This window comes from Lepidochelys kempii, chromosome 2, assembly GCF_965140285.1.
Source record: "Lepidochelys kempii isolate rLepKem1 chromosome 2, rLepKem1.hap1, whole genome shotgun sequence".
Classification (NCBI taxonomy): Eukaryota; Metazoa; Chordata; order Testudines; family Cheloniidae; genus Lepidochelys; species Lepidochelys kempii.
The window spans coordinates 238,416,025-238,443,607 of NC_136381.1; the positions used below are offsets into that span (position 1 = coordinate 238,416,025).

The 27,583-nt window shown below is 41.4% G+C and overlaps 1 protein-coding gene across 4 annotated transcripts in view; it reads right to left on the bottom strand.

The window, feature by feature from the left end:
• MPP7 (MAGUK p55 scaffold protein 7) overlaps positions 1-27,583 on the bottom strand; it is a 337,776-nt gene that overhangs the window by 194,707 nt on the left and 115,486 nt on the right. For 3 of the 4 annotated variants that reach the window (XR_013635439.1, XM_073334350.2, XM_073334349.2), the window contains one exon: positions 5,450-5,568. Coding sequence is in view for 3 of the 4 variants with exons in the window: in XM_073334350.2 (XP_073190451.1) it covers positions 5,450-5,568 (119 nt within the window). In the remaining variant the exon portion in view is untranslated. The remainder of the gene's footprint in view (positions 1-5,449; positions 5,569-27,583) is intronic. The other variant, XM_078851842.1, reaches the window with a different exon arrangement.

The following is a 27,583-nucleotide window of genomic DNA, read 5'->3' on the forward strand; positions in this document are numbered from 1 at the left end:
ACACCGCTGTATTGCTCTCCCAGCAGGTATCAGGGTGATTGAAGTCTCCCATGAGAACCAGGGCCTGCGATCTAGTAACTTCCATGAGTTGCCGGAAGAAAGCCTCGTGCACCTCATCCCCCTGGTCCGGTGGTCTGTAGCAGACTCCTACCACGACATCACCCTTGTTGCTCACACTTCTAAACTTAATCCAGGGACACTCAGGTTTTTCTGCAGTTTCATACTTGAGCTCTGAGCAGTCATACTGCTACCTTACATACAGTGCAACTCCCCCACCTTTTCTGCCCTGTCTGTCCTTCCTGAACAGTTTATATCCATCCATGACAGTACTCCAGTCATGTGAGTTATCCCACCAAGTCTCTGTTATTCCAGTCACATCTTAATTCCTTGTCTGTGCCAGGACTTCCAGTTCTCCCTGCTTGTTTCCTAGGCTTCTTGCATTTGTGTATAGGCACTTGAGATAACTCGCTGATTGTCCCTCTTTCTCAGTATGAGGCAGGAGCCCTACCCTCTCATGCGCTCCTGCTCATGCTTCCTCCTGGTATCCCACTTTCCCACTTACCTCAGGGCTTTGGTCTCCTTCCCCCCGTGAACCTAGTTTAAAGCCCTCCTCACTAGGTTAGCCAGCCTGCTTGTGAAGATGCTCTTCCCTCTCTTCGTTAGGTGGAGCCCGTCTCTGCCTCGCACTCCTCCTTCTTGGAACACCATCCCATGGTCAAAGAATCCAAAGCCTTCTCTCAGACACCACCTGCGTAGCCATTCGTTGACTTCCACGATTCGACGGTCTCTACCCAGGCCTTTTCCTTCCACGGGGAGGATGGACGAGAAGACCACTTGTGCCTCAAACTCCTTTATCCTTCTTCCCAGAGCCACATCATCTCTTCACAATGTTTGCGACAAGTCTATACACAAACACTGGGACCTATGCTTCCTCCACCATGCAGAAATCATAAGATGAAGGCCTCTAGTAGCACTTAAGTGAGTCAAGTAATGAAATGAGGAAGGAATCAGCTGAGTGAAGCAGACAAAGACAAACTTCAAACATTCACTTTTCAGAGAGTCAATTTTGTCTTCCAAAACTATCAACAATAGTTTCTCTGCTCTATACTTTGCAAACTAAAATCAGATTCTCTCAGACCAGGAATGAGTCAAAGAGGGAAGAATGAATGATTGCATACGTTTTTGCTGGTTTTACTTACTACAACAGGAATGTACTGTCGGAACAATCCAGCATTTGCAGGGGATGGACTGGATGATCTAATACAACTTTTCCATCTCTAACTTTTTAGAGCTGTACACACTAGTCCAAGTTCACAGAAAGGATATTTCTATCCAATTGTACTGAATGAAGAGAGATCCAAAAAAGAAAGCCAGTGTAGCAAATCATACACACTAGCATAACATTCTTACAGAAAATGCTGTAATTATAGATGCTCACATGAAACACCTGTAGACAAAGTGACTGATAATTTTTAAAATTAAAAATTTTCTATTTATTGCAGCTTTTTAAGCCGTCTGGCCTTTAGAAAGCAAGCCTTCTGACCAGTTTGCAGCCCTGAAGAATAGCTTCTACAAATTGCTGCTCGTACATTACCACTAATAACCAATACTAGCAAGACCAAGCTTTTCCCTTAAAAAATGAGCTTTGTCCCTAAATGAGGAGCTCTGTCCACCTCATGTACAGAAATACTAGGATTCAGTTACTACTAATTCAATATGCTTTTTCCTCCAACTTCCTTCTTCGCTTTGTGTAGGTTTAAAAGAAAAGCTACCTCAGTACCAAAACACTATTTGGCCATAAGCTACAGTGCATCCTTCTGCTTTAAAATATCAGCCTTCCTCCCACTGCCTACCTGATTGCATGTATTTGTCCTCACAAAGTACAGTAGACATTTAACACTATTGCTGTAAAATTAGCCTTTCAAATTGCATTCCAGACCCTAGAACAAAGCAGTAATGCCTCTGAAACTCTGAAACAGGGGAAATAGTAAGGCTGGATAGGACACTAACTCCTATGCCTAACTGTATTAACTGTTCTTGTCTATAAAATTTAAGTGTTACCTTCCCTGAAACTGGATACATGACTGGATATCTTTGAAAAGATATGTTACAGCTCAAACAGAAGTTAATGAGTGAGATTCTATGGCCGGTGTTATGCCAGGGGTCAGACTAGATCCGGGTGGGTAAACTTTTTGGCCTGAGGGCCACATCTGGGTACAGAAATTGTATGGCAGGCCATGAATGCTCACAAAATTGGGGGTTGGGGTGTGGGAAGGGGTGAGGGCTCCGGCTGGGGGAGCGGGCTCTGGGGTGGGGCCAGAAATGAGCAGTTCAGAGTACAGGAAGGGGCTCTGAGCTAGGATTGAGGGGTTCGGAGGGGGATCAGAGCTGCGGTAGGGGTGCAGAAGGAGGTCAGGGGTGCAGGCTCTGGGTAGCACTTACCTCAAGCAGCTCCCAGAAGCAGCTGCATGTCCCATCTCCGGCTCCTATGCGGAGGTGCCACCAGGCATCTCTGTGCACTGCTCCATCCACAGGTGCTGCACCTGCAGCTCCCATTGGCCACGGTTCCCGGCTAGTGGGAGCTGCGGGCGTGGTGTCTGGGTAGGGGCACCATGCGGAGCCCCCTGGCTTCCCCTATGTGTAGGAGCCAGAGGAGGGACATGCCGCTGCTTCTGGGAGCCGCACAGAGCCACAGCACACGCAGAGTGGGGCAAGCCCCCGATTCCGATACCCAGCTGGAGCACTGGAGTGTGGCAAGCCCCAGCCCCTGCTCCCCGGCAGGAGCTTGAGGGCTGGATTAAAACATCTGATGGGCTGGATGCGGCCCATGGGCCATAGTTTGCCCACCTCTAGACTAGATTATCACAATGGTCCTTCTTTCGGCCTTAAAAAAAAACAAAACCAAAACTATGAAACACCCTTCCAAATGGAATAAATATATAAGAGGAAGTGCGGGATTAGAGGGATCAGGAATGAAATCTACCTTGAGTTTACCTTGGAGAGGCTGAGCACACAGTAGAAGCTCTATACTTCAGTGTGACTACTCACATGTATGAAGTTAATTTTTGGAAGGATCAGAATCTAAGAGTACATCTACACTGGAATAAAAGACTCATGGCACAGCCACAGCTGGTCCAGGTCAGCAGACTCAGGTTCACAGGGCTAAAAATTGCTGCATAGATGTTCGGGCTTGGGCTGGAGCCCAAACTCTGGGACCCTCCCCCTCACAATGGTCCTAGAGCTCAGGCTCCAGCCTGTGTGTGAATGTCTACACAGCAATTTTACAGGTCCACAGCCCTCGCCCATGAGCCTGAGTCAGCTTACCCAGGCCAGCCATGAGTGTTTAATTGCTGTGTACCTATACCTTAAGAGAGAACTCATCAATACCCAATTACATCTCTGGATTAGTTTAGTTATTAACACATTATTGCAGAACCAGACTGGGAACAACCACAGTGTACAACTCATACCTTTTTAGTGATCCTATTGGCAGCCTGACCAATTAAAGTCAGCCAGTAAGGTGCTTGGGGTGAAATGAAATCCACAGTACCTATAAAGGTCAGTGGAGCATAGGGGGTGAAGCCCATAGAGCAACTGAGAATGATAATGGAATACTGTTCCTTCTAGTTTGTTGCTGTTACTTATCTCTTACCAGAGAAGATTAAGATATGTAAAGATTCCTTTGACAATCTGAAAATAATTCTGATCAAATATTGACAAAAAGGTTCTGTCCTTGATTTCTAATTACTACCATCATTAGAAGACCATCTGCCTGTCTCCCCAAAACAAGTTATCCTCAGTAGTTATAAAATTATAACTTGCAATAAAGATCCCTTTTTCCTTGGCTTGTACTGTAACACTCAGAAATTACACTGTAAAATCAACAAATTAATTTGAAAACACTGCAGTCTCCTTTTCATATCTAGCATTACCAGCTGTTATATTTAATTTTTTTCCACAAAAAATCCTAGTACCTAGAGACCTGTGATTATATAGGAATCTTGGCTTTCAAAAAAAAAAAGTTTCCATCTCACATGGTCGTAGAGAGAAGCTTGAAAGTGTGACTTCAAACATACCTTATGGCCTCAAAAAACAAACAAAAATCCTTAAAATTTGTTTTTAACACAATAATTATTTTTAAACCACACTCGGTTGTTGGGGCCTGACTCATGATTTTTGAATGCTGATTTCTGAACCATTTATATAATGGGATGACAGAAGTTAATTTTACTGCTTATGTTCAATTACCATCCAGTAGCCATTTTTCAGAGTAACTATTTGTTGAACTTAAGCTTGTACTACTTTTGGAGGTCATCCTACTTTTACCAAGTTTCATTACCTCCTTCCACCCCTTCAGGTTACAGCAGCTAAGCTAACAGCTGCACCACTTCCATGAACTCAGGATAGGCAAATTTGTGTCTGTGGTAACTGTTTCCACATCAATAAGCCAAATACAGAACGTATTAGGTCACACCTTTGAGGACTGCTATAAAGTAAGTATTAATTCATGGTTACTATGAAGGATTTAAGGACAATGCTACCCATAAAGACTTCCTCAAATCTTGCTTAAAATACTATCAGAGGGACAATACATTGAGTAGTACTACAGATTGACAACTGTTACAAATTTTGCTGAATTACGAGCACTTGTGGCATGGATTGCTACACCTCCGACTGATTCAACTGAGACTTCAGAATTTACTTTCAATTTGAGTTATCCCTATATTAGAGGTTCAAGACATACCATACCGTAGGCATGGTACATTTCTAACTAGCTGATTGGTCTTATTTTACTGCTTTAAGCAGTCTGAGTATTTTTTAGATTGTTTTGCATACTTCCATGGCATGCTTTGATTTCTGGTTGTTGATCATTTTCATAGCAGGACACTTTACTGAAGTATCCTTCCAAACTTACTTTATAGTCATGCTTTAGTTCAATATATTTATATGCAAAACACAATTTCCAGTGGAGACAAGCCAATAAACAGAACAGCTTTCTAAAATTTCAGTTGACTTTTTTAAAGGAAATTATTTTAAATTAATGTGGCTATTGAACTGTTGCCACACTTGACCTCAGAAAACATATTCCTTCTAATTTTTGCTGTGAACATTTATTTATTTAAGCTAAACTCCAGGTCTTGAATGTTGACCATAAAGACATCTCAGATTTCCTGCTACTATTTAGTATTCTCTTTCTAAACAAGGGCAAACAACATATGTTTGCTGCATTAGTGTATACTGCCAGAACATCACTATTAAATGAAATCATCTATGTATTTTTGGTAGAATCTTATTTAACAACTTCCATCCCTGACAGAAGCAGAGTTAGCTGAAACAAGGCTGTTTTGTTTTTGCTGAGCAGCAGTTCGATCACTGGTTTACTAGATGGCACTCAAAACATTTTTCCATATGCTCTTCTCAAAGAGAATCTGACTTAAATGTGGTTTACCTTTACCAGTGAATGAAGGCTTTTTTCACCAAACATATCCCAGAGGAAGGTCAGGTCTTCCTGGCTGTCCACATGTGGCTGCAGCTGGGCTGGCAATGCAGCCAGCAGCTCATACAGACCTATAAAATGAAAATAAAACACAAAGTGTAATCTAAGGGTGACCTCATTAATTTCACTTAACAGTTCTGTGTAATTGGCTGCCTGGAGCATGTCATTTTAACTGGATAGGGAGTCTGGAGTATCCAGCAAAACCTAAACTTAAAGAATCAAAGGGAACATTTTTTTAAATTACTAAGAAAAGCAGATATTAACAGTGTACATTTTACCTTGTCCAAGTATCAAGCTTGTATATCCATATCTATTTACATAAGACTATACAGAAAATTCATAAAGATTTTTGAAGGACAAAACCTGAAAAAAAAAAAATACATTCCTGTGCTTAATCGTTATTCCATTACCCTTGATGTTAGCCAAAGAGTGAAATGAGTCATGAATAGGAAAAACTTCCTTAAAAGAACAGAAACTGGAGAGGGTGGTCCATTAAAAAGAGTTCATGGTTTCTCTAAATATTTCTTGCTAATATATTGCTTAATACACTTTTTTATCCTGCTTCCAGCAGAGATTTACAGCAAGACAAAAGAAACTGCATTGTTAGTTATGGAGTAGCCAGATCTTTAGTACACCACCACATACATGCATAAGCTACATTTTAAAGTTTTTAGGTGTACAACATTTATCCAAGATTCTCTAGAAGTGTTAAAGTAACTGCTGCTCCCAGTGGCACACCTCTCTAACAGTCTCCCGGGGCAGACAGTAGCGCTGTGTTCCACAGTAGCATACAGCATAAACTATCCATCATGCACACAGACCATCAAACTGTTGTCCAAGAAATGTAGCAACAGTGCTTGCAGCAGCACTCTTTAGGGAGGTAACCTGGCAGGAGTTGATATCAATTCATAGCACATGCTTAATTTTCCAGTGGGATTACTTGGGGTAAAAAGGACAAAATGCCTTTTTCTCCTTTCTGCTGTCTACAAAAACACCAATAACCTCCTGGGATGCACTATACATGATCCTGGTATTATTTCTAGGCTGAGTAAGTGCTGCTGTTCCTCACAAGCACAGACTTACAAGATATTTAACTAGTAAAGCACATTATAGTAAATTATAGGTTGCCTATCACTATTATGCCTATTATCTCTGAAAAACGTAAGATTTAAATATGTTATTAATGCGCATTGTTTCACAACCTTTTAAGGCATCATTTGTCCCTTCTAAAATTAAATATAGCACCTTTGGGATCTGATTATTTAACATTTCTCTCTCTTTTTGTTGGCTTTGAGTACAGTATTGTGGAAAAAATGTTCCTTCCAGTTACATTCTTTTCTGTGGTCCAAATGTTTTTGGTGGTTGACATTCATTTCTCTCAAAATCTTGCTTTTATTTAAATCTGTTCTTGTTTATGCTTCAGAAATACTATAAAAAGAGGATATAACTCAAACCACTACAATTTTGCACCGATACAAAAAACACAGAGCCTTAGCCAACTACATCTTAGGATCAGTGGTTGTACTAACACCCAAAGATCACAAGTTCAAAATAGGATGCTTGGCTCTTAGTCTCTGGATTAATAGAAGTTAGGCACCTGGTGTAAATGGATATGTGCAGCACTATGTGGTTTAAACATAGACTTGGCTGTTATTTGAGTATATTCACAAAAGTTTGATAGAGAGTCACTGTAGTTATCAAAAAGATATTCCAGCCTAAGTTAATTGTATCCAGTTTGCAAGTTAATTCCAATTCAGCAGTCTCTTGTTGGAGTCTGTTTTTGAAGTTTTTTTTGTTGAAGAAACGCAACTTTTAGGGCTGTAATCGAGTGACCAGAGAGATTGAAGTGTTCTCCAACTGGTTTTTGAATGTTATAATTCTTGACGTCTGATTTGTGTCCATTTACTCTTTTATCTAGAGACTGTCCAGTCTGACCAATATACTTGGCAGATGGGCAGTGCTGGCACATGATGGCATATATCACATTGGTAGATCTGCAGGTAAATGAGCCTCTGATAGCGTGGCTGATGTGATTAGGCCCTATGATGGTGTCCCCTGAATAGATATGGGGACACAGTTGGCAACGGGCTTTGTTGCAAGGATAGGTTCCTGGGTTAGTGGTTCTGGTGTGTGGTTGCTGGTGAGTATTTGTTTCAGGTTGGGGAGCTGTCTGTAAGCAAGGACTGGCCTGTCTCCCAAGATCAGTGAGAGCGATGGGTTGTCCTTCAGGATAGGCTGTGGATCTTTGATGATGCGTAGGAGAGGTTTTAGCTGGGGGCTGAAGGTGATGGCTAGTGACATTCTGTTATTTTCTTTGTTGGGCCTGTCCTGTAGTACGTGACTTCTGGGTATTCAAATACTCACCAGCAACCACATAACAGAACCACTAACTTAGGCTTGAATAGAGACTGGGAGTGGATGGGTCATTACACAAAGTAAAACTATTTCCCCATGTTTATTCCCACCCCCCCACCCCCAACTGTTCCTCAGATGTTCTTGTCTACTGCTGGAAATGGACCACCTTGATTATCACTACAAAAAGTCCCCCCCACCCCACTCTCCTGCTGGTAATAGCTCATCTTAAGTGATCGCTCTCCTTACAGTGTGTATGGTAACACCCATTTTTTCATGTTCTCTATGTATATAAATCTTCCCACTGTATTTTCCACTGAATGCATCCGATGAAGTGAGCTGTAGCTCATAAAGCTTATGCTCAAATAAATTTGTTAGTCTGTAAGGTGCCACAAGTCCTCCTTTTCTTTTTGCGAATACAGACTAACACGGCTGCTACTCTGAAAACTCTAGTTATCAGCTGCTCAAAGTTACATTCATCATTCTAAGTGGGGAAACAAGTGCTTGATAAAAGGAAAAATTAAAATTGGAAAAGTAAAAATGTAATTAAGCACTGACTAAATTCTTATTGAAAACTAAGATTTCCTACATACCCGGATTTATAGAGTTCTGGTTTTGCACACTTAATTCTCCAGCCAATTGTGTTATTACAATAGCATGTATCCTTCACAATAAACGAAGTCTATGTTTACACTGCACTTTCATTGCTCAAGGGCCTATTGAACGAAAAAGGTTTTGACGATGAAAAGCACTGGCGCGGAAAGCACTTTGTCGGCAGGAGGTGCTCTCCCGCTGATGAATCTATTGCCCTTTCTTGGGAGTTATTTTATCTTGTTGTCAGGAGAGCTCTCTCCTGTTGACAAAGAGCAGCTACACTGCATGCCTTATAGGGGCAAGGCTTAAGCAGCATGGCTGTGCCACTGCAAACTGCACGGTGTACACTTAGCCTAAGACATGACTGTTTGAAAGTAGGAGTGGAAAACAGAAGACTTAGCCTTACACGGTGGCACAACCACCATTTAGGAACATGTCATATCTACCATTCACAGGAAAGAAAATATTAACTTCAGCCATTTCCTCTAAGTAAAGATGCTGGTTGGAATAACCATTTTCTCTTGATTAATAGACCTGTTCCTATTTTTCCATAAAATGTGCTATAAAATACACTTGTTTCGCCCTTGTATCAGTTCACTGTACCTTGACTCTCAGACAATTAAATCTTCAAAGAAAAATTAAATTAAAATAGTCACAAAAATAGAGGTTTAAATATTAAAGTGATAATACAACAGTACAGATTTCAGAGGCGAGGCACTGTATACCTTTTTTGGAATATGATATATTATCAGTGTTATGCTGTAAACTGAGCTTGATGTAACCTGTTAATTTCTCTCACCCACCACAAACAGGAAGGAAATTCAAAGTTAACGCTATATCGCTAATTTGCTATTCTGTCATTCTCACTCTCTTGTGTTTGACTTGAAAGAGGAAAAAAATGGCTTTAAGCTTCTTCATGACTGTGATGCTGTATGACTGGCACATGACCATTTATATAATTTGTATTACCACTATTAGACAATTGCAACAAATCTTGAACAAAGTATATCATGCAAGGTACCAATGGAAAAGTTATGATTTGCTAAGTATGGTTATCCTGTTTATATGCATCATTTTTGTACCTGAAGTTATAGATATTGACTATGTACTGGCATCCTACATATGTGCTGGTTTCAGAGTAGCAGCCGTGTTAGTCTGTATTCGCAAAAAGAAAAGGAGTACTTGTGGCACCTTACAGACTAACAAATTTATTTGAGCATAAGCTTTCGTGAGCTGCAGTTCACTTCATCAGATGCATCGATGAGCATATGCTCAGATAAATCTGTCAGTCTCTAAGGTGCCACAAGTACTCCTTTTCTTTCTACATATGTGCTGTATTCCTGTGGTGACACCCTCCAGGTAATTTACATCCAGTCTGGTCAGCACATTGTGAATGAGCTATTCAAACTGATGGCCCATCGAAGAATACTTAGCTCGCACAATGGGTCATAGCAGAAGCTTGTGCCCGCCTGGTGAGCCTGCCTGTGAATGCTTTAGCCAGAAAATGGGTAGTGCTCCTATGAGTTATCAAACATGCAAGGGCAAGTCATTTGCTCACATGACCCTGGTCTCCATCTTGTGAGTGCAATTTTCCACAAACTAAGATTGAGAGCAGTCCCTCCACATGGGAGAAAGTATAAAGGACCCTGGAAGCATCTCCATTTTGCCTCTTTCCCGCTCTGATCTCTGGACTTACACTGAAAGGAGCATTCCAATCAATGGACTGAGGACCTTCCAATTGTTCGGAAGTTACCAGAGACTTTACAAGCCAGCAGTTTATTCCATCACAGCTTCAAACCTGATACAAGAACTTTTCAGTGAGTATGTATTTGATTTCCTTAACCATTTTAACTCTTTCATTCTTTTCTCTTATAAATAAACCTTTAGATATTAGATACTAAAGGATAGGCAACAGCGTGTTTATTAGGTAAGATCTGAGTTATATATTGACCTAGGTATGCTGCTGATCTTTTAAGATCAGAAGAACACTTTGACGAAATTGGTTTTCAATAACCATTCATCATTAATTTTAGTGTCTGGGTGGTGAAACAAGGACTGGGATGCCTAAGGAAACTGCAGTTTGGACTTCTTGTTAACCAGTGTGGTGAGAAAGAAGTTTACTTTTGGTTCTGGCTTGGTATATCTAATAATAAAATAACCACCAGTTTGGGGAGAGTCTGCCCTATTTCTCACTATTCATCCTGAATTTGGCATCCTCAGCAGTGACCCACTGAGGCATGGTGACAATGACACAAGGAAATCATGAAGATTTTTTGGTTTACTTTTTATAAAGGAGTTTCCGCTCTGGATTTTATATTAAAAATTCAGGTCCTGTCTACCTTGGAAGACACCATAGTAGCTAAAGAACGAGTGAACTGATGACATCACAGGAACCAAGAGGCTGAAACGTGGAGAAATTCTTAGACTGTTTTACACACAATTTCAATGACTAAGCAAAAGTTTGGAGAAAAGATGGGTTAATTAAAAATTCACTCACCACAATGCAGAGAGAATTTTTCAAATCACTATTTAGTTTATGTTGTGGTTCATCCACCATTTTTGTATTCCTTCTTGTTGGGCCAATTGGCACCCTTTTCGGTTAAGACAGGAAAGAGGGTGCTATGTGACCTAGGTAATCTGCCCAGTAACAAGAGGGCATAAAAGGTCTGTGCACCCAGTGCCATAGGCTCTCCAGCCTGGTGGCAGTCCAGTGTTTAGGGTGTCCTAGCCGAGACTGTGTGTCAACAAAAGAAGAGATCTGCCTGTCGTTCTTATTCCCCGTCCTGAGTGTGTCTGCTCCTGAATCCTTGTATTGTGTGGTCATGTGTCTCCGGTTCCTGACATCGTTGGTAATCCTGCTGTGCCCCTGGATGTGTGTGTATGTTCCCTGACCAGAATAGCCTCTGATCCAGTGATGTACTGACTTCCCTGAATTAGCCGTATACCTATCTTATGTTTGTTTGGGGTCTCTGGCTTAAGACCAATTTGCTCAATTAACAATGGAGTGCTTTGTGTTACTCTTTGTGTTACAGTTATGTGAACTTATTTAGTTGGGAGTCCTGTTTAATACATTTGACTTTGTATTTTATATCCTGTTTGCTTTGCGTTATTCCTGTGAATATCACCTCCATATACAAGATATATACAAGATGGAGTACGAGTCTGTAGGGTGAGGGCTAATGGCTAAATTCAGTAGCTCCATGTTGAATACTCTTACCGGGTTAACATATTTCTGGTGACAGCACCAGGACTCCCATCTGGTGATTTAATCACAGGCTGGCTCTCGTGGTGTTTTAGTGTAGATACCTTGTATTGATTTGTTTTATTTGCCCTTACCCTATGATCTGCTCAGTGAGTTAATAGCGGTCCACTGACCGTGTGGGTGGGTAGCTGATTGCAGGATGCTGAGTCAGCAGCTGCACTGAGTCAGTAGACATTGCGGTGGCCTGTGTGCCACCAATCCTTCATTGGTGTGATTCCAGGAGAGGAATCTGACCAGTGGGTCAGAAAAGACACGTGAAGGCAACCAGTGTACTGTCAGCGCTTGCTGGGAGGTACCCGGTTGGGGACAAGTAAGTCCTAACCAGGCTTGAAGAAGCAGCTCAGCCCTGCTACCTCTGTGTGGCTTTGTTCTAATTGGGTATGGACCAGTGTGCCCGGGGCAGGCCGGAGCAAATGGCTTGGCACTGTTGGCTTGGCCAGATTGATCAACCAGCAGCCTGTTTGTGTCAGGACCAGTGGATCCTGAGTTCATCCCGGAGGTTATCTGGTAAGTGGTAAGCCCGATTAGGTGCCAACTTGTATGGTGGGCCTGACTCGTGGGTAGGTGGGCATCGGCTCCGATAGCTGGTGGGCCTTGCTTGAGAGACAGAAGCTGACTGTGTAGCTCAGCAGCCCTGTGAGAGTATGAAAAGGCTTCACAGCACATGCCAGTCCAATTGATTGGGTCCCGCATACTGACTTAGTATAGTGAAGTTAGTGGTCTGTGTGCCACTAGTTTTGTGAAGAGTCTGTGGTAGGTCAGACTACAGTCATGAGTAGCAAGATGTATGGAGCAGATACCAGAGAAAAATAAAAATTCATTCAATTATTGTGCGGATTTGGGAAGTTTAAAAACCCATGGGCACCAAGGTTGTTTAAAGGGACAGAAGTATATTCCACCCTATGTCAAAAATGGGAGGAATTCTTAGTAGAATTAAGAAAGAGCACTCATATATGGGTTAGCTATGGTTGGCAAAGAACTTACTAAACGCTGTGGGGAACAAGATCAGAAAATTTCCCAGCTTAATCCAGGTAGACTACAAGAATTTAGAATTAGAAAAGCTGGGAAATAAACTTGAGGAGTTGACCATACAGAAACTTAGTTATGTCACCCAACTCAGTAAGGCAGAGATGCAACTGCAAGAAATGAGCGCCCTCCTGTCTAAAAAGGAGACTGAGTGCTACGTACTTACCACCAAAAAGCCAAGGATGCAATGAATGGTCTACCTACTGAGGAGCTATTAAAAAGGCTTGCTAGACATGAAGAGGATGAAGGAGCATCAGTCAGTGACAAGGCGCAACAATCAGAAAATGCACTCAATTTATTATGATGGAGCCAAGCTCCCCCTCCTTCCCTGATGGTCGCACTAACTGAGAACAATCAATGAGGAAGACCGACAACATCTGGTGTACTGAGAGGAGTCTTTGGGAATTTTAAAACAACAGATGCTCATAGATACCCATGCACCATCTCAATCATTTGCTCATGATCTGAACCTAGAGCAAGTAAGCTACCTATAAAGGAAGTAAAAGTCCTTGAAGGCTTCAATGGAAAGGAGAGTGTCGTCCTATTCCTAAAGCCAATTGAGTGCGACATTAACCCCGATTTACTATCAAGGCAACATTTGGAATCCAGCAGTTAGATGGCAACAGCATCCTGGTAAGGGATATGTTATCCCAAATGAAGTTAATCATGGATCTACCAAACAGACTGTTGATACTGGATCTAGAAGGTAGTGGACATCAGACTATACCTGCATCCCATTGTGTAGCAGCACTGAAAGTGCCAGAAAAGCTAGCTATCCCAGACTGGGAGCCTGAAGTAAAGGCAGTGGCTACCAAACACCTGAAGGCTTTCGCGAACAATAAGCTGCGGTGCAGGAGGATTGATGCTGAAATAATTGTGGATGGTCCAGACCCCAAGCCACAGAGTCAATATTGTTATCCAGTTGCAGCAGAAGGTTTGATGGAAATCATCCAGGCATCGGTGGACCAAGATGTGTTAGTCGAGACAGAAAGCATCTGTAACTCACCAATATGGCCAGTCAAAGGCCAATCAAAGAACTTGGCGACTCACCATAGACTACCGGGAACTGAACACGGTCACTCCCCATCTGACCCCAGTAGTGGTGAAATTTAACAAGATTATGGCCACGATAACAACAGGAGCCAAGTGGTTCTCAGTACTTGATTTGTCAAATGCCTTCTTCTCAATCCTGCTGCACAGGTCAGCCTGGCATAAATTTGCATTCACTTTCAAGAATCGCCAATACACATTTTGCCGTGTCCTCTAAGGATTCCATAATGCGCCCTCCATTTGCCATCAATACGTATCTAAAATGTGGGGCTCTATGGGTGAGGGGGACAAGGTATTCCGCTATATAGATGTTATACTTGTTGCAACCCTCATTAAGGAGGAAAACTTGAAAGTGCTCAACATGATACTTGAAAAAAATCAAAAATACAGGACTTGTAATTAATCCAGCTAAGGCTCAGCTAGTGCTCCAGACAGTAACATACCTGGGCATTGAGCTGGGAGTGGATGGAAGAAGACCAGACACCCACAGGATTGAATTTATAAGCTTCCAGCACCCAGCATATATCTCATGGGAATTCATGGAAGGGTATGCGGAGATAGCACTTCCTTTATATCAGCTGTTTAAAAAAGGACAAGAGTGGACGTGGAAAGAGGAGCAGAAGGCGGCTTTTGTCAAATTAAAGCAAGCCCTCATGAAGGCTCCTACGCTTGCATACCCTAGACCAGGTGTTCCATATCAGCTGCAGTTGGCCACAACAGATAAAGGCCTAGGTGCTGTCCTACTTCAGGATACTGGTAATGGTCCAAAGTCTGTCGTATATGGCTCAAAAGGTACTGAGCAACATGGAATAATAATATTCTGCATGCGAAAAGGGGGTGTTAGCCCTCGTTTGGGTCCTTGGCCATTGGGAATACATGATCGGTATGCCCCAGTAATCCTCAAGACAATACATACTCCCATCAAGTATGTTCTTTCAAGACGTATTAATGAAGGGAGGGTCTCCAACCCAAGATTAGCAGGGTGGACCCTTAGACTGGTCAACCAAAATGTGAAGGTTAATAAAAACATCTCAACGATCTGCACCTTATGCTCTTCTAATACAAGGGGAGGAGCATGAATGCCCTCTTCCCCGGACACCATCGAACAAGTCAAGTCACCCTTCAAATAGGCATTGCATATCAAGAGGCCAAAGAGAAAAATTTTGACATCTAGGTAGTAGATGGAAGTTGTTTCTACAAAGATGACAAGCCACATGCCGGACATGCTGCCCTTCAGATTAGTTCACAGACCATCATGCAAGGTACCATTTTACCTTACTTGGCCAAGGAGGCAGAAGTCATTGCAATGTTGGCCGTCTTGAATGCCGCTGATCCAAAGAGTAACCTTTTTGTGTGTTCAGAGTCAGATTGGGTGGTAAGAGCGTTGACAGAATGGATGCCAGTGTGGATCCAACAATCCATGACGCCCTCAGATGGGAAGCATATGTGAAATATCTCTTGCACGCCTGGAATCTTGTCACCTCCAGGGAAGGTAATACATATCTCTGCAAAGTAAAGGCACAGAGAGAGGATCAGGCAGAGATCTCAAAGCTTAACAGTCGACGAGCTTCCAAAACAAGCTTATTTAATGGGAAACAAATTCCTTTGGACAAGGTCAGACGAAGAGGCCTACAGGGTGCAGGCTAAAGATTCCAAGACCATGAGCCAAAGCTGGACATTGTGGACTTGAAGAAAGCTGATAAGGAAATACAGAACCTCTTGCTGAAGGAGGAATGTAGAGGTACAACATCTTCAAGAATAAAGACGGTATTATCATGGCTCTAAGAAAAGGCTTTTTGACAGTCTGCCCTGAGGTTGGCACTCACGGTCATAAGCCACTCCAGACAGCATGACAGGCAAAAGCTAGAAGTGGGGTAGAAAAGCAAGGAGGGGGCACACAGGAAAACACAAAGGAACAGAATGGGCATAACTAGTGTTTTAAAAATCCCTTTTCAGGTCACATTTAAGAGATATCTCTGTGTGTGTGGGCGGGGGGGGGGGGGTCGTATAGTGCTATGAATATGTAAGTTAAGATTGTGATGAAGTCATTTCAAGCTTAACTCAGAATTTCTCCAAAATTAATACGTTACACCATTCTTTAAACACACTTTGTTGGTATGTTAATATACTATTTTTATTGCAATGGGGGTTCAAGATTAAGACACAACGTAAAGAATACAACAGTTGACAAACTGTAGAGATGGAAAGTGACTACTAAAAAAAATAATCAAAAGTTCACATAACTGCATTGTTCAGACTTGGCAAATTAGGAAGGGGCTGTTTTTAAGAACTTCTTGTTGCTACACTAGGGCCATGATTTAGGTATCTGGCCTTTTCAACACATTAGAAATGTGTTATACAAAGAAATGCATCTTTTCATGATTGACCATTACAGCTTTAGCTAGAATTTCTGAATTGTATCAATTTGGATGCCATACATATTCACTATCTGCAGATTAAAATGCTTAGTAGACCATTATTGCAAAAAAGTTATGACATATACTGAACAATTTGTTTCTAATATTTAAAGATGCTGTCACATCTGACAATTCTAAAACAATTTATTAAGAACACATTTTTGTCCCATTGATACTGGATTGCGAAGGTTGAGGGTGGAGATAATCAAATAGCTTGTGAAACCCTTCCCTTTCTCAACTTTTGGTGGAATACTAAAGGACTGTAATTTTCTCAAAAGGCTGGTCATTCTGGAAGAGATAAGCATGTATGCTACTTGCTATAACACAAACAGTATGAACACTGTATTTTATTTACAGATGATGAAGTACCACATCTAGGTGCAAAACAGGCAGAAAACACAGACCAATCAAAACACAATCGTATTTGATTGTTTACATTAGGGAAGCCCCAAGATTTTATATAAAAAGTAGGACTATCGATTAATCGCAGTTAACTCATGCGATTACCTCCATAAATTAACTGCTATTAAAAAAATTAATTGTGATTAAATCGCATTGTTAAACAATATAATACCAATTGAAATTTAGTAAATATTTTTGGATATTTTTCTATATTTTCAAATATATTGATTTCTATTACAACACAGAATACAAAATGTACAGTGCTCACTTTATATTTTTATTACAAATATGTGCATTGTAAAAATGAACAAAAGAAATAGTATTTTTCAATTCACATCATAAAAGTTCCATAGTGCAATCTCTGTTGTGAAAGTGTAACTTACAGATGTAGTTTTTTGTTACATTACTGCCCTCAAAAACAAAGCAATTTAAAACTTTAGAGCCTACAAGCCCACTCAGTCCTCCTTCCTGTTCAGCCCATCACTAAGACAAACAAGTTTGTTTACATTTATGAGAGATACTGCTGCCTGCTTCTTATTTACAATGTCACCTGAAAGTGAGAACAGGCGTTTGCATGGCAATTTTGTAGCCAATATTGCAAGGTATTTACGTGCCAGATATGCTAAACATCTGTATGCCCCTTCATGCTTTGGCCACCATTCCAGAGGACATGCTTCCATGCTGATTACACTCATGTCAAGGTTCCTTCCCCACTCTGAACTCTAGGGTACAGATGTGGGGACCCGCATGAAAGACCCCCTAAGCTTATTCTTACCAGCTTAGGTTAAAGGTACAAACTTTGCCTTGTCCTTATGCTGCCACCACCAAGCATCTTAAACAAAGAACAGGGAAAGAGCCACTTGGAGACATCTTCCCCGAAAATATCCCCCCCAAGTCCTACACCCCCTTTCCTGGGGAAGGCTTAATAAGAATCCTCACCATTTTGTACAGGTGAACACAGACCCAAACCCTTAGATCTTAAGAACAATGAAAAAGCGATCAGGTTCTTAAAAGAAGAATTTTAATTAAAGAAAAGGTAAAAGAATCACCTCTGTAAAATCAGGATAGTAAATACCTTACAGAGTAATCAGATTCAAAACAGAGAGAATCCCTCTAGGCAAAACCTTAAGTTACAAGAGACACAAAAACAGGAATATGCATTCCAAACAGCATAGCTTATTTTACCAGCCATTAAACAAAAGGAAATCTAATGCATTTCTAGCTGGATTACTTACTAACTTTACAGAAGCTGTAAGGTTGCATTCCTGATCTGTTACCGGCAAAAGCATCACACAGACAGACAAATCCTTTGTTCCCCGCCCCCCCCCTCCAGCTTTGAAAGTATCTTGTCTCCTCAGTCGTCATTTTGGTCAGGTGCCAGCGAGGTTGCCCTAGCTTCTTAACCCTTTACAGGTGAAAGAGTTTTGCCTCTGGCCAGGAAGGATTTTATAACACTGTATACAGAAAGGTGGTTTCCCTTCCCTTTATATTTATGACAGCCCAATAAAAAAAATAATGTGTTAATTAAATTTGTGACTGAACTCCTTGGGGGAGAATTGTATGTCTCCTGCTCTGTTTTACCTGGATTCTGTCATGTTATAGCAGTTTCGGGTGATGACCCAGCACATGTTCGTTTTAAGAACACTTTCACGCAGATTTGACAAAACTCAAAGAAGGTGTCAATGTGAGAATTTTAATAGCAGCTACAGCACTCTACCCAAGTGCCATCCAAAATCTGAGAGGGGGCAAGGTGTAGAGCATGCTTTCAGAAGTCTTAAAAAAGCAACACTCCGATACAGAAGCTACAGAACCCGAACCACCAAAAAAGAAAATCAACCTTCTGCTGGTGGCATCTGACTCAGATGATGAAAATAAACGTGCGTCGGTCTGCACTGCTTTGTATTGTTATTGAGTAGAACCCGTCCTCAGCGCATCTGGAACGAGGAGAGGGAAACACACACAGTAAAGGTGCATCCCATTTGAGCATCACCTAGGGACTGGAGTCCCAATTCTGCTCTAGAGCACTTGGCATTCTGGGTTGTCACAAAGAGGGCTATAGTTGGGAACCCCCAGCATTTTAATATACTCTGTAGTACCCAGGTGTTTACTTTCTACTTGTGGTCCTGAGAAAATTTTCAGCTGAAAGCATCCAAAGTGGTGTTTTGGCATTCTGGTAAATAGGAGGCTAAGATATCGATGCTGTGGCGGATGCACCAGTTTCATAATCACATCGATTCTGTGCATAGGGAGCATGACCATGCCTTGCTTGTCAGTTTATATAAAACATACAAGCAATGTTGTTTGTCAAAATCTTTATGGTCTTGCCCCTGATCATGGGCAGGAAGCGTGAGCATGCACAGCAGACTGCTCATAGTTCCAGTAGCTTTATGTGCAATATTGATTCTGGAGAGGGCCACCTGCCCTGGATTGTGTGTTTGTGCAAGCGTGCCCCCAACCTAGCAGAGAAGCACCTGTTGAGAGTATCATTGATAGAGGAGTCTGTGCAAGGGTGACTCCTATGCAAACCTTTTGTGGTCAAGCCCAACAGTGCAGTTTTTTTTTTTACTTTGACTTTGTAAGGCACTTGTTTACACTGTCTGTGGAATATATACTGTCCTGAGCCAGCCTTGAAGGTAGAGCATGTGTAACCTGGCATGCTTCACAATAAATATCGTTGTTGGCATATGGCCTAATAGATGGAGGCAGGTCTTGAGCAATGAATGTGGGCTTGTTTGTGTTGTAGAGATCAGACTGACTAGAGTGACAAATCTGTGTGGTGGCAGAGAGGCTGTGGCCTTCAGCAAATCAAGCTAAGCCACAATGAATTTTAGTCTCTGTACAAGCATGAACGTTGATTTTTGCTCATCTATTTGTAGGCCCAGCTCTGTGAAGAAAGCTATTGTCTTTTGGGTAGTTCCTAATGCCTTTTCCCATTTTCTCTTACTTTTCTCTTTAGTAAGCAAACATCCAGATAGGAGAATATTATGATCCCTTGTCTGTGGAGGTGAGCTGCCACCACCGAGAGAACTTTGGAGAACACTGTGGAGCCACAGACAGGCCGAAAGGAAGTATTTTGTATTGGCAACGATTTTGACCCAGAACAAATCTGAAGAAGCTCCTGCGTGAAGGATGTATTGCAATATGAAAATACGCATACTGGAGGTCGAGGGCTGAGAACAAGTCCCCTTGTTATAGTGCTGGAATTATCGTTGCTAGCATGACCATACTGAATCACTGAGTTTTCACAAATTTGTTGAGTTTCCTTCAGTTGGGAATGGGCCCCCATCCTCTGTTTTTTGCCTGGGTTAAGAAATAATGGGAGTAGAAGCCCTTCCCTCTGTGTTGTGTTTGTACTGGCTCCAGGTGCAGGAGATGGTTTACTTCCTATCGCAGTAGGTGCTTGTGAGAAGGGTCCCTAAAGAGGGTCAGGGAGGGAGAGTTGGTGAGGGGATGGAGGTAAATTGGACTGAATAGCCAGTCTTGATAATTTTTAGTACACATCTGTCTGACGTGATGGTCTGCAATGCTGGGTGGAATGGAGACAGATGGTCTCCAAAAGGATGTATGGTTGTGGATGGTTCCAGCACTTGAGAATTTGTAAGGCATCTCGGGGCCTCAATCAAACCCTCAAAACTTTTGCTTAGAAGGGGGTTGCTGGGACGTTGATAACTGAATGGGAGGGGTCTCAGTCATATTGCCTCTGTGGTTGTGTGTATGGCACAGATCTTGTTCTTTGCACAGAGTAGTATTTCTTCTGCTTCTTTGTGTAGGTGCGTAGATGCCAAGGGATCGAAGAGCCAACCTTGAGTCTTTTAGTGTGTGGAGCAACATCTGTCTTAGGCTTTGCCTACACTACCGTCTTTGTCGACAAAATGTATGTCTCCCGGGGGAGTGAATATTTCACCCCCCGAGCGACATACGTGCTAGTATGCACAGTGCTACTTCGGCACTAGAGCTTCTCCCACTGACATAGCTTATGCTGCTCAGAGGGGTAGTGGTTTTTTATGCCAACGGGAGAGCTCTCTCCCATCGGCATAGAGCACCTTCAGCACACGCGCTGCAGGACGCAGCTATATGGTACAGCTGTGCCACCATAGCACTGTAAGTGTAGACATGGCCTAAGCTGCGAACAGCTACAGTCCCTCGAATGGGAGATCCTCCACGTTGGATTGTACCTCTTTGGGAAACCCAGAGAAGTGGAGCCAGGAAGCTTGGCGCATGACTATGGCCATGGGCGTGCCGTTGTGTCCAGTCAGGCTTGTAAGACTGTTTAAGCTAGAAGGTGACCCTCCAAGATGACTGCTTTAAATTGCTCTTTTTTGTCCTCAGGGAGATGATCAATACATTTAGACATCTTTGAATACCTGGAGTGGTTATATTTGGCCATTAGTGCCTCATAATTGAAAATCCTGAACTGTAAGGTCGCTGATGAGCAGGCCTTGCACCCGAAGAGGTCTAATAGTTTCCAGTCCCTGTCATATGGAGTGGATCTAGAATGATGTCTGCCCCATTCATGCACAGCCTCTACCACCAGAGTTTGGGATGTGTGAGTGTGGGATGTGAAAACAGAAATTCCATTCCCTTGGAAAGGACATAATATTTTTTGTCCACTCTTTTACAAGTGAGCGGAACTGTTGCTGGGGTCAACCAGATAATCTTGGCTTCTCATTTACTGGGAGAGCAATCTTGGATGAAGTTGATGTTTGTAGGATGTCGAACAACTTATGTTGGGACTCTGCAACATCTTCCAGTGGTATCTCTAGTGAGTCTGCAATCCTCTTAAACAGCTCTGGGAACGGTTTAAAATCACCACCTGTCATGGGTAGTGGGAGTATGATGGCTTTGTCCAGAGAGGAGGTTGAAAAATTGGCAGCTAGGGTGACTTCCTGATCAGAAGTCTCTTTCAGTCCTTTGAGTGGCTCTTCCATGGCTTCAGAGGGTCCGGGTACCGAGTGTGGTGGGGAATGTCTTGTCCTGTCCCTGGGGATACTAAGAAGTTTAGTATAGTGTTGACGGTATGCCACCCATGGGTCCCAGTAGGGCCACTGATGTGGGAATGGCATTGCTGACAGCATCCACGGATGTGTGTGTACCACCCATGTGTTTCAGGTCTGGAGTGGTGTTCACGTTGTTTTAGTGGACCTGGTCTGATGACTGTCTGAATGGTCAAGGAGTGAAATGAAAAGTAGATCTCTCCTTCCTAATCATCCTCCTCAACACTGGAGGAAGGAGAAGCTGATCTACATAGTGGTGTAGGTTGGTAAGATAATGAGCATGCTGGAGTAACACTGGTACCAAGGAGGAGAGATTCCGGTGCTGAAAAGACTAGAAGGTCTTTGTGCCACAGAAATTTCTGTGGTACTGATTGCATCTTGGTACCAAGGAAGGTTTTGTTGGTGATGCCGATGAAATTGGCAGTTGTTGGTACCAAGGACTGTGCGCTATGAGTAGGATTACCAGATGCCCTGATTTTATAGGGACAGTCCCGACATTTAGGGCTTTTTCTTATATAGGCTCCTATTACCCCCACCCCCATCCCGATTTTTCACACTTGCTGTCTGGTCATCCTACCTATGTTCCATGGTGGTAGAAGGTGATGCCGTGGACTCCAACAATGCTTGGTCCCACATGTTTGAATGGCTCCAGCAGTACCAAGGAAGGGATGGCAAGTTTTCCTTTGCTGCTTCTCTCTGAGCCTGCCCACTTAGGGTCTTTGGTTTGCATGGTACCTTTGGCACCTGTGGATCCCGCCGCCTCAGACGTAGTCGGCCCCAGTGTAGTTGGTACCAGTAGCATCTGAGGGGTCAGGGATCATCTCTTTTAGGCGCCGGGAAGGGGCGGTCGTAGCACATTTCTTGGCCACCTTTTTGGAAGAGTGCTCTTTCCTCTGAGATGGCGGTGGGGAGTGTCTTTCAGATGCTGCCACTGGAGACTGGTGTCCAGGAGGGGTCTGTGATCCTGGATCGGATGCTGGGCGCAGAAACTTCTCCACCGGTCTTAAGATTATGGCAGTGGGAGCACTTTTGCAGCATGTGTGTCTTGCCAAGACAGCAGACACACTGCGAGTGTCTGTCAGAAACCAGGATTGAGTCTCGGCAAGCTAGGCAGCATTTAAAACTCGAGAATCCAGGCATGTCCCTTAGTAGGGTTTCTCCCGTTGGGGGAAGGTATCTACACTATACTAAAGGATATAATAAGAAATGATAATTAATCTACTAAAAAGTTTTTTTTAATAAAAAATAAATGAGGAATATTAAAAGGCAGCTAAATTAGCAACTAGTTAAACTGAGTTCTAAAAGCTACTAATCTAAACTAATTCTTAAACCAAAGGTAAACTTAGAGTCACTGCCGATTGCTCTGTCTCAAGCCAAGGGCGGTAGAGAAGGAACTAAGGGGGGAGGCGGGTCACAGAGCGCTATGAGGTGTGCAAGGAGGTGCGAGACAGGGACAGCACATGTACAATCCAACTAGGCACTGCTACTGAAATTTTCCAGTCACAGGTGCAGGGACGCAGGTTCACCTGAAGTAGAGCACCCACAAGGACACTCCTTGAAGAAGAACTTGGTAGGCAGCTCTACATTACCACTTAAGCTGATGTAACTTACGTCACTCAGAGGTATGAAAAAGACAACCCTCTGGGCAATGCAAGTAACAGTGACCTAAGCGCTGTCCACACCAGCACTATATTGGCAGGAAACTCTCTCTCACCAACATAGCTTCTGCCTGTCGCAGAGGTGGAGTAATTATGCCAATGAGAAAGCACTCTCCTGGCAGCAGAAAGCATTTTCACCAGACACGCTGCAGCTGCACCGATGTAGCGCTTCTAGTGTAGACCTGTCCATAGATAAGGTCAGGTGTACGCTCTTGCCCTTCACCTCCTTTACTTCCACGAGGACAACTTTTCACAACAAAGCAATGGCTTTTGGAGTCATAACTCTCCACAGGACACTGAGTATAAAAGGCGGAACCATACCACTTTAACTAAATTCTAAGCATTTTTATCCTAAGTGCAGTGCTGTCCAGTCTCACAATTTTAGAGCCAGTCTCAATTAATGTGATGCTCCTCTTTAAACCCCAACTCCTAGAAATATGTGAACATGAGAATTTCAGCTTACTTTTTGAATTAGAGTTTCTAACCTCACGGTTGTGGAGAAAACTGGAAAACGTGACCTGAGCTTACCCTAAATGTTCAAAAGCCAGATGGTTAAAAAAATTAAAAACCCTTCTTGAGAAAAAAAAAAAAGATTTTGGAGGGCTTGACTAATGATTTTTAAGTGTTTGGGGTTGGTAACACTGTAAATAGCTCTGCAGAGAATGGTTTCTTTTTCTACCCTTCAATTGTTCTGGTCAGGTGCCTATCAAGTTAAACAAAATTTAGTTAGTTAGGAAAAGGAAGAAGAACAAACAGGAATTTACAGGCTAAGCCAGCTTCTATTTTGAAACAAGGGGGAAAAAGTACTTGTAGCAATTTCCCAGAATCAAAATATTTTCACAGTCCAAGGCACAATGCAGTACACAGATTACATATAATACATAAATTCATATAGATTTCTAGAAAACAAACCACCTCCTGAAAGGCTCAAGGTGACTGACATTTTAAAAATACCAGCCAATTTACACACACACACACACACACACACACACACACACGACAACTTTGCAAACCTGCAAAGGAACAGACTTTTCCATTACTCTAGCCACCAATCTCAAATCATAATACCCCAATTCCTGCCCTTAGCCCAGCACTGCCTTTTCAAAGGCTTGGGGGAAAGAACTGTGTTCAAAGTTAAAGAAATGTAAAGCTACATAACAAAATGAAATAGCAGTAATCCAAAGGCAACAACAGATGTCAACTTCAATAACGATGGGCTCCTGATGCTACATACTAGTATGCGCATTTCTGATTTTTGTCGTATCTGGTTAACAAAGCTACCTAATATTATACATAAACTGAACAATGCCTGTACCCTGGAAAGACTGAATGAAGAGAAAAAAAAAGTGTTGTAGATAGTTTTGTACTGTTATTGTAGAAAAATATTTACAATATATTTTCATTAGGCTTTTATTAATTTAAGAACTAAGGACTTTAAAGGTAATGATGAATTGCATCAGGACTTTGGATTCTGCAGAGACAATGACATGAAGTTCAATTCAGCTGACAAAAAGAACGTTTAAGGGAATAAAACCAAATTATTGCATAATTTTGCCTATTAGACATTGTGGCTGAGGTAATATCTTTTACTGGACCAACTTCTGCGGGTGAGAGAGAAAAGTTTCAGGACCTAAAGAAGAGCTCTGTGTATACCTTAAAGCTTGTCTCTCTCACCTACAGAAGCTGGTCCAATAAAAGGTATTACCTCACCCACCTTGTCTTTCCAATATCCTGGGACCAACATGGCTACAACTACACTGCATACAATAATTTTGCCTATGGCCGTATAAAATTTACATTACCTAAAACCAAGATTTAAATCAACCTGGCACACTTTTAAAGGACCTATCCCTGCAATCTTTTCACTAATTGTGAAATAAAGGAAAATGTTGGCAGAGTAGGGACCACAGCTATCTGTCACTGGGACAAAGGAAATCATTTCAAGGGAAAATCTAAGCTGTATTTCAAAGTTCTGTGTAGTCCAATGTTTCTCAACCTTTCCAGACTACTGTACCTCTTTCAGGAGTCTCATTTGTCTTGCGTACCCCCAAGTTTCACTTCATTTAAAAACTACTTGCTTACAAAATCAGACATAAAAATACAGAAGTGTCACAGCACACTATTACTAAAAAATTGTTTACATTCTCATTTTTACCATATAATCATAAAATAAATCAATTGGAATATAAATATTGTACTTACATTTCAGTGTATTGTATATAGCGTAGTATAAACAAGTCATTGTATGTATGAAATTTTAGTTTGTACTGACTTTGCTAGTGCTTTTTATGTAGCCTGTTGTAAAACTAGACAAATATCTAGATGAGTTGACGTATCCCATGGAAGACCTCTGAGTACCCTTGGTTGAGAACCACCGGTGTCGTCCTTCGTTAAACAGCTAGCAGAGAAAATTCTATATACTTTTTTATGGACTCACATCTGTACCTGTCTGTTTTTTCTAAACCTACTTAATATAATTTGCCTTACTGAATCAGGAGAACAATGTATCATACTTGCAAGTTTTATTTAAAAAATGTAAATTAAATACAAATTAAATTGCAGATCTAATACAATTTAAATCTCAAAAATAATGGAAAGCTTTTAAATCAGAAGCAACAGGACACAAAACTCTTTTCCAATTCTACAACTTGTTTCCTATAAAGTATTATATTCTGTAGAAGACCACTAGTTCCTAGGAGAAGAATAAATGGCTAAATAATTGATGAAAGTGTTCCCATAGTGAACCACTCATATTGCAGATTCCAGATGCTCAACATTCTTGACATCAGAATGGAAAAATTTACTGTTAGTCTAGAGAAATTTAATATCACCATTCTTGTCATATCCTTCATAGCTTCATTATTAGGACAAGCCTGTGGAAGCTATAAACCAGTACTAAATGATAAAAAAATATGGTCTCTGCGTTCCATCACTCTTACACATTACAAGAAAACATTAACTTTGTTAGGAGTAGCATAAGAAAAAACTTCAAAAAGCTGAGACGACTGGATGAGCATTTACTTTCATTTGTTAATTAGTTTTCTGAATTAGTATGGTGTATAATAATGCCACGCTTAAAACCAAGCTTTTTACTGTAACTAAGGGGTAATACTTAGGTCCTGAAACTTTTCTCTCTAAAGAACATATCTAAGCCCAGAACAACACTGTAAAATTTTATTGTATTAATAAACTGGGACACATCAACCTTTAAATTTTTCCACTTTGCCAAAGGTAAAATAATCAGCACTGTTTGCTGCCATTTATAACAAGTTTCCTTTTTCACACTTAAAGTATACTTTTACAGTTCTACAAAGCATCAGACAACATTTTAGTGACCCAAAATGAAACAGAATTTGTGCTTTTGTTGCTTATGATGTTGACATCATTTGCTACTGTATGGTAGTCAAAGTTACTAACATTGACTATCTGAAAAAAATATTTGCGAAGATGGTATTTAAGATTAGTGCATCTATACATATATCTATGCAGTAAAAAAATACAGTGTATACAGTATGCACATGCATTAAGACAGACTAATCTTTCAGGCCTCAATTATGCAAAGACTTGCACACATGTTTAATTTTATGCATTGTGGGCAGTCCCACTGATATGCGTTGGACTACTCACAATACATAAAGTTCACCAATGTGCAGGATCAGGGCCACAGTGATTAACTCGTTTCTAGATTTAAAAGTGACTTTTTAAAACAACTACACATTTTGTTTTCCGTAAATTCAGTACCAGCCTGATTCTCAGAGGAACTGAACACAGTTACAATTCTCAATGAAGTCTATGACTGCTGAGGGTGATCAGCATATTTGGAAAAAAAAAAACGGGCTACTGGATTTTTAGTTTTAAGAAATAGTCATAAAAATGACTATATATGGTATATCGTAAACAGAATTCCAATGTTAATATTGATTTTATTTAAGTCTCATTTTGCTGTTTTCTGATTAATAATGAATAGCAATTTTGTCATAAATGATTTCAAAGGGCAAGACTGCAAACCTACTCAGGCCAGTAAAAACCAACATGCAGAATTTTTTTAAACAAAGTTTGTAGCTATCTTTCATTATTTTGAATTACACTAATTTGAGAACCGATCTGAAAATAATGTTATGATAGAAAATGTTGAATAGGAGTTCTCCAGATTAAAAAAAGTGTGTGTGTGTGGGGGGTAAATTAAGTTCTCTTTCTTGTAGAATGAAAGCCTTTAGTTTTAGTAAAAACAATGAGAAGTCCTTGTGGCACTTTAGAGACTAACACATTTATTTGGGCATAAGCTTTTGTGGGCTAAAACCCACTTTGACTACAGGAGGTAAATATTTTGC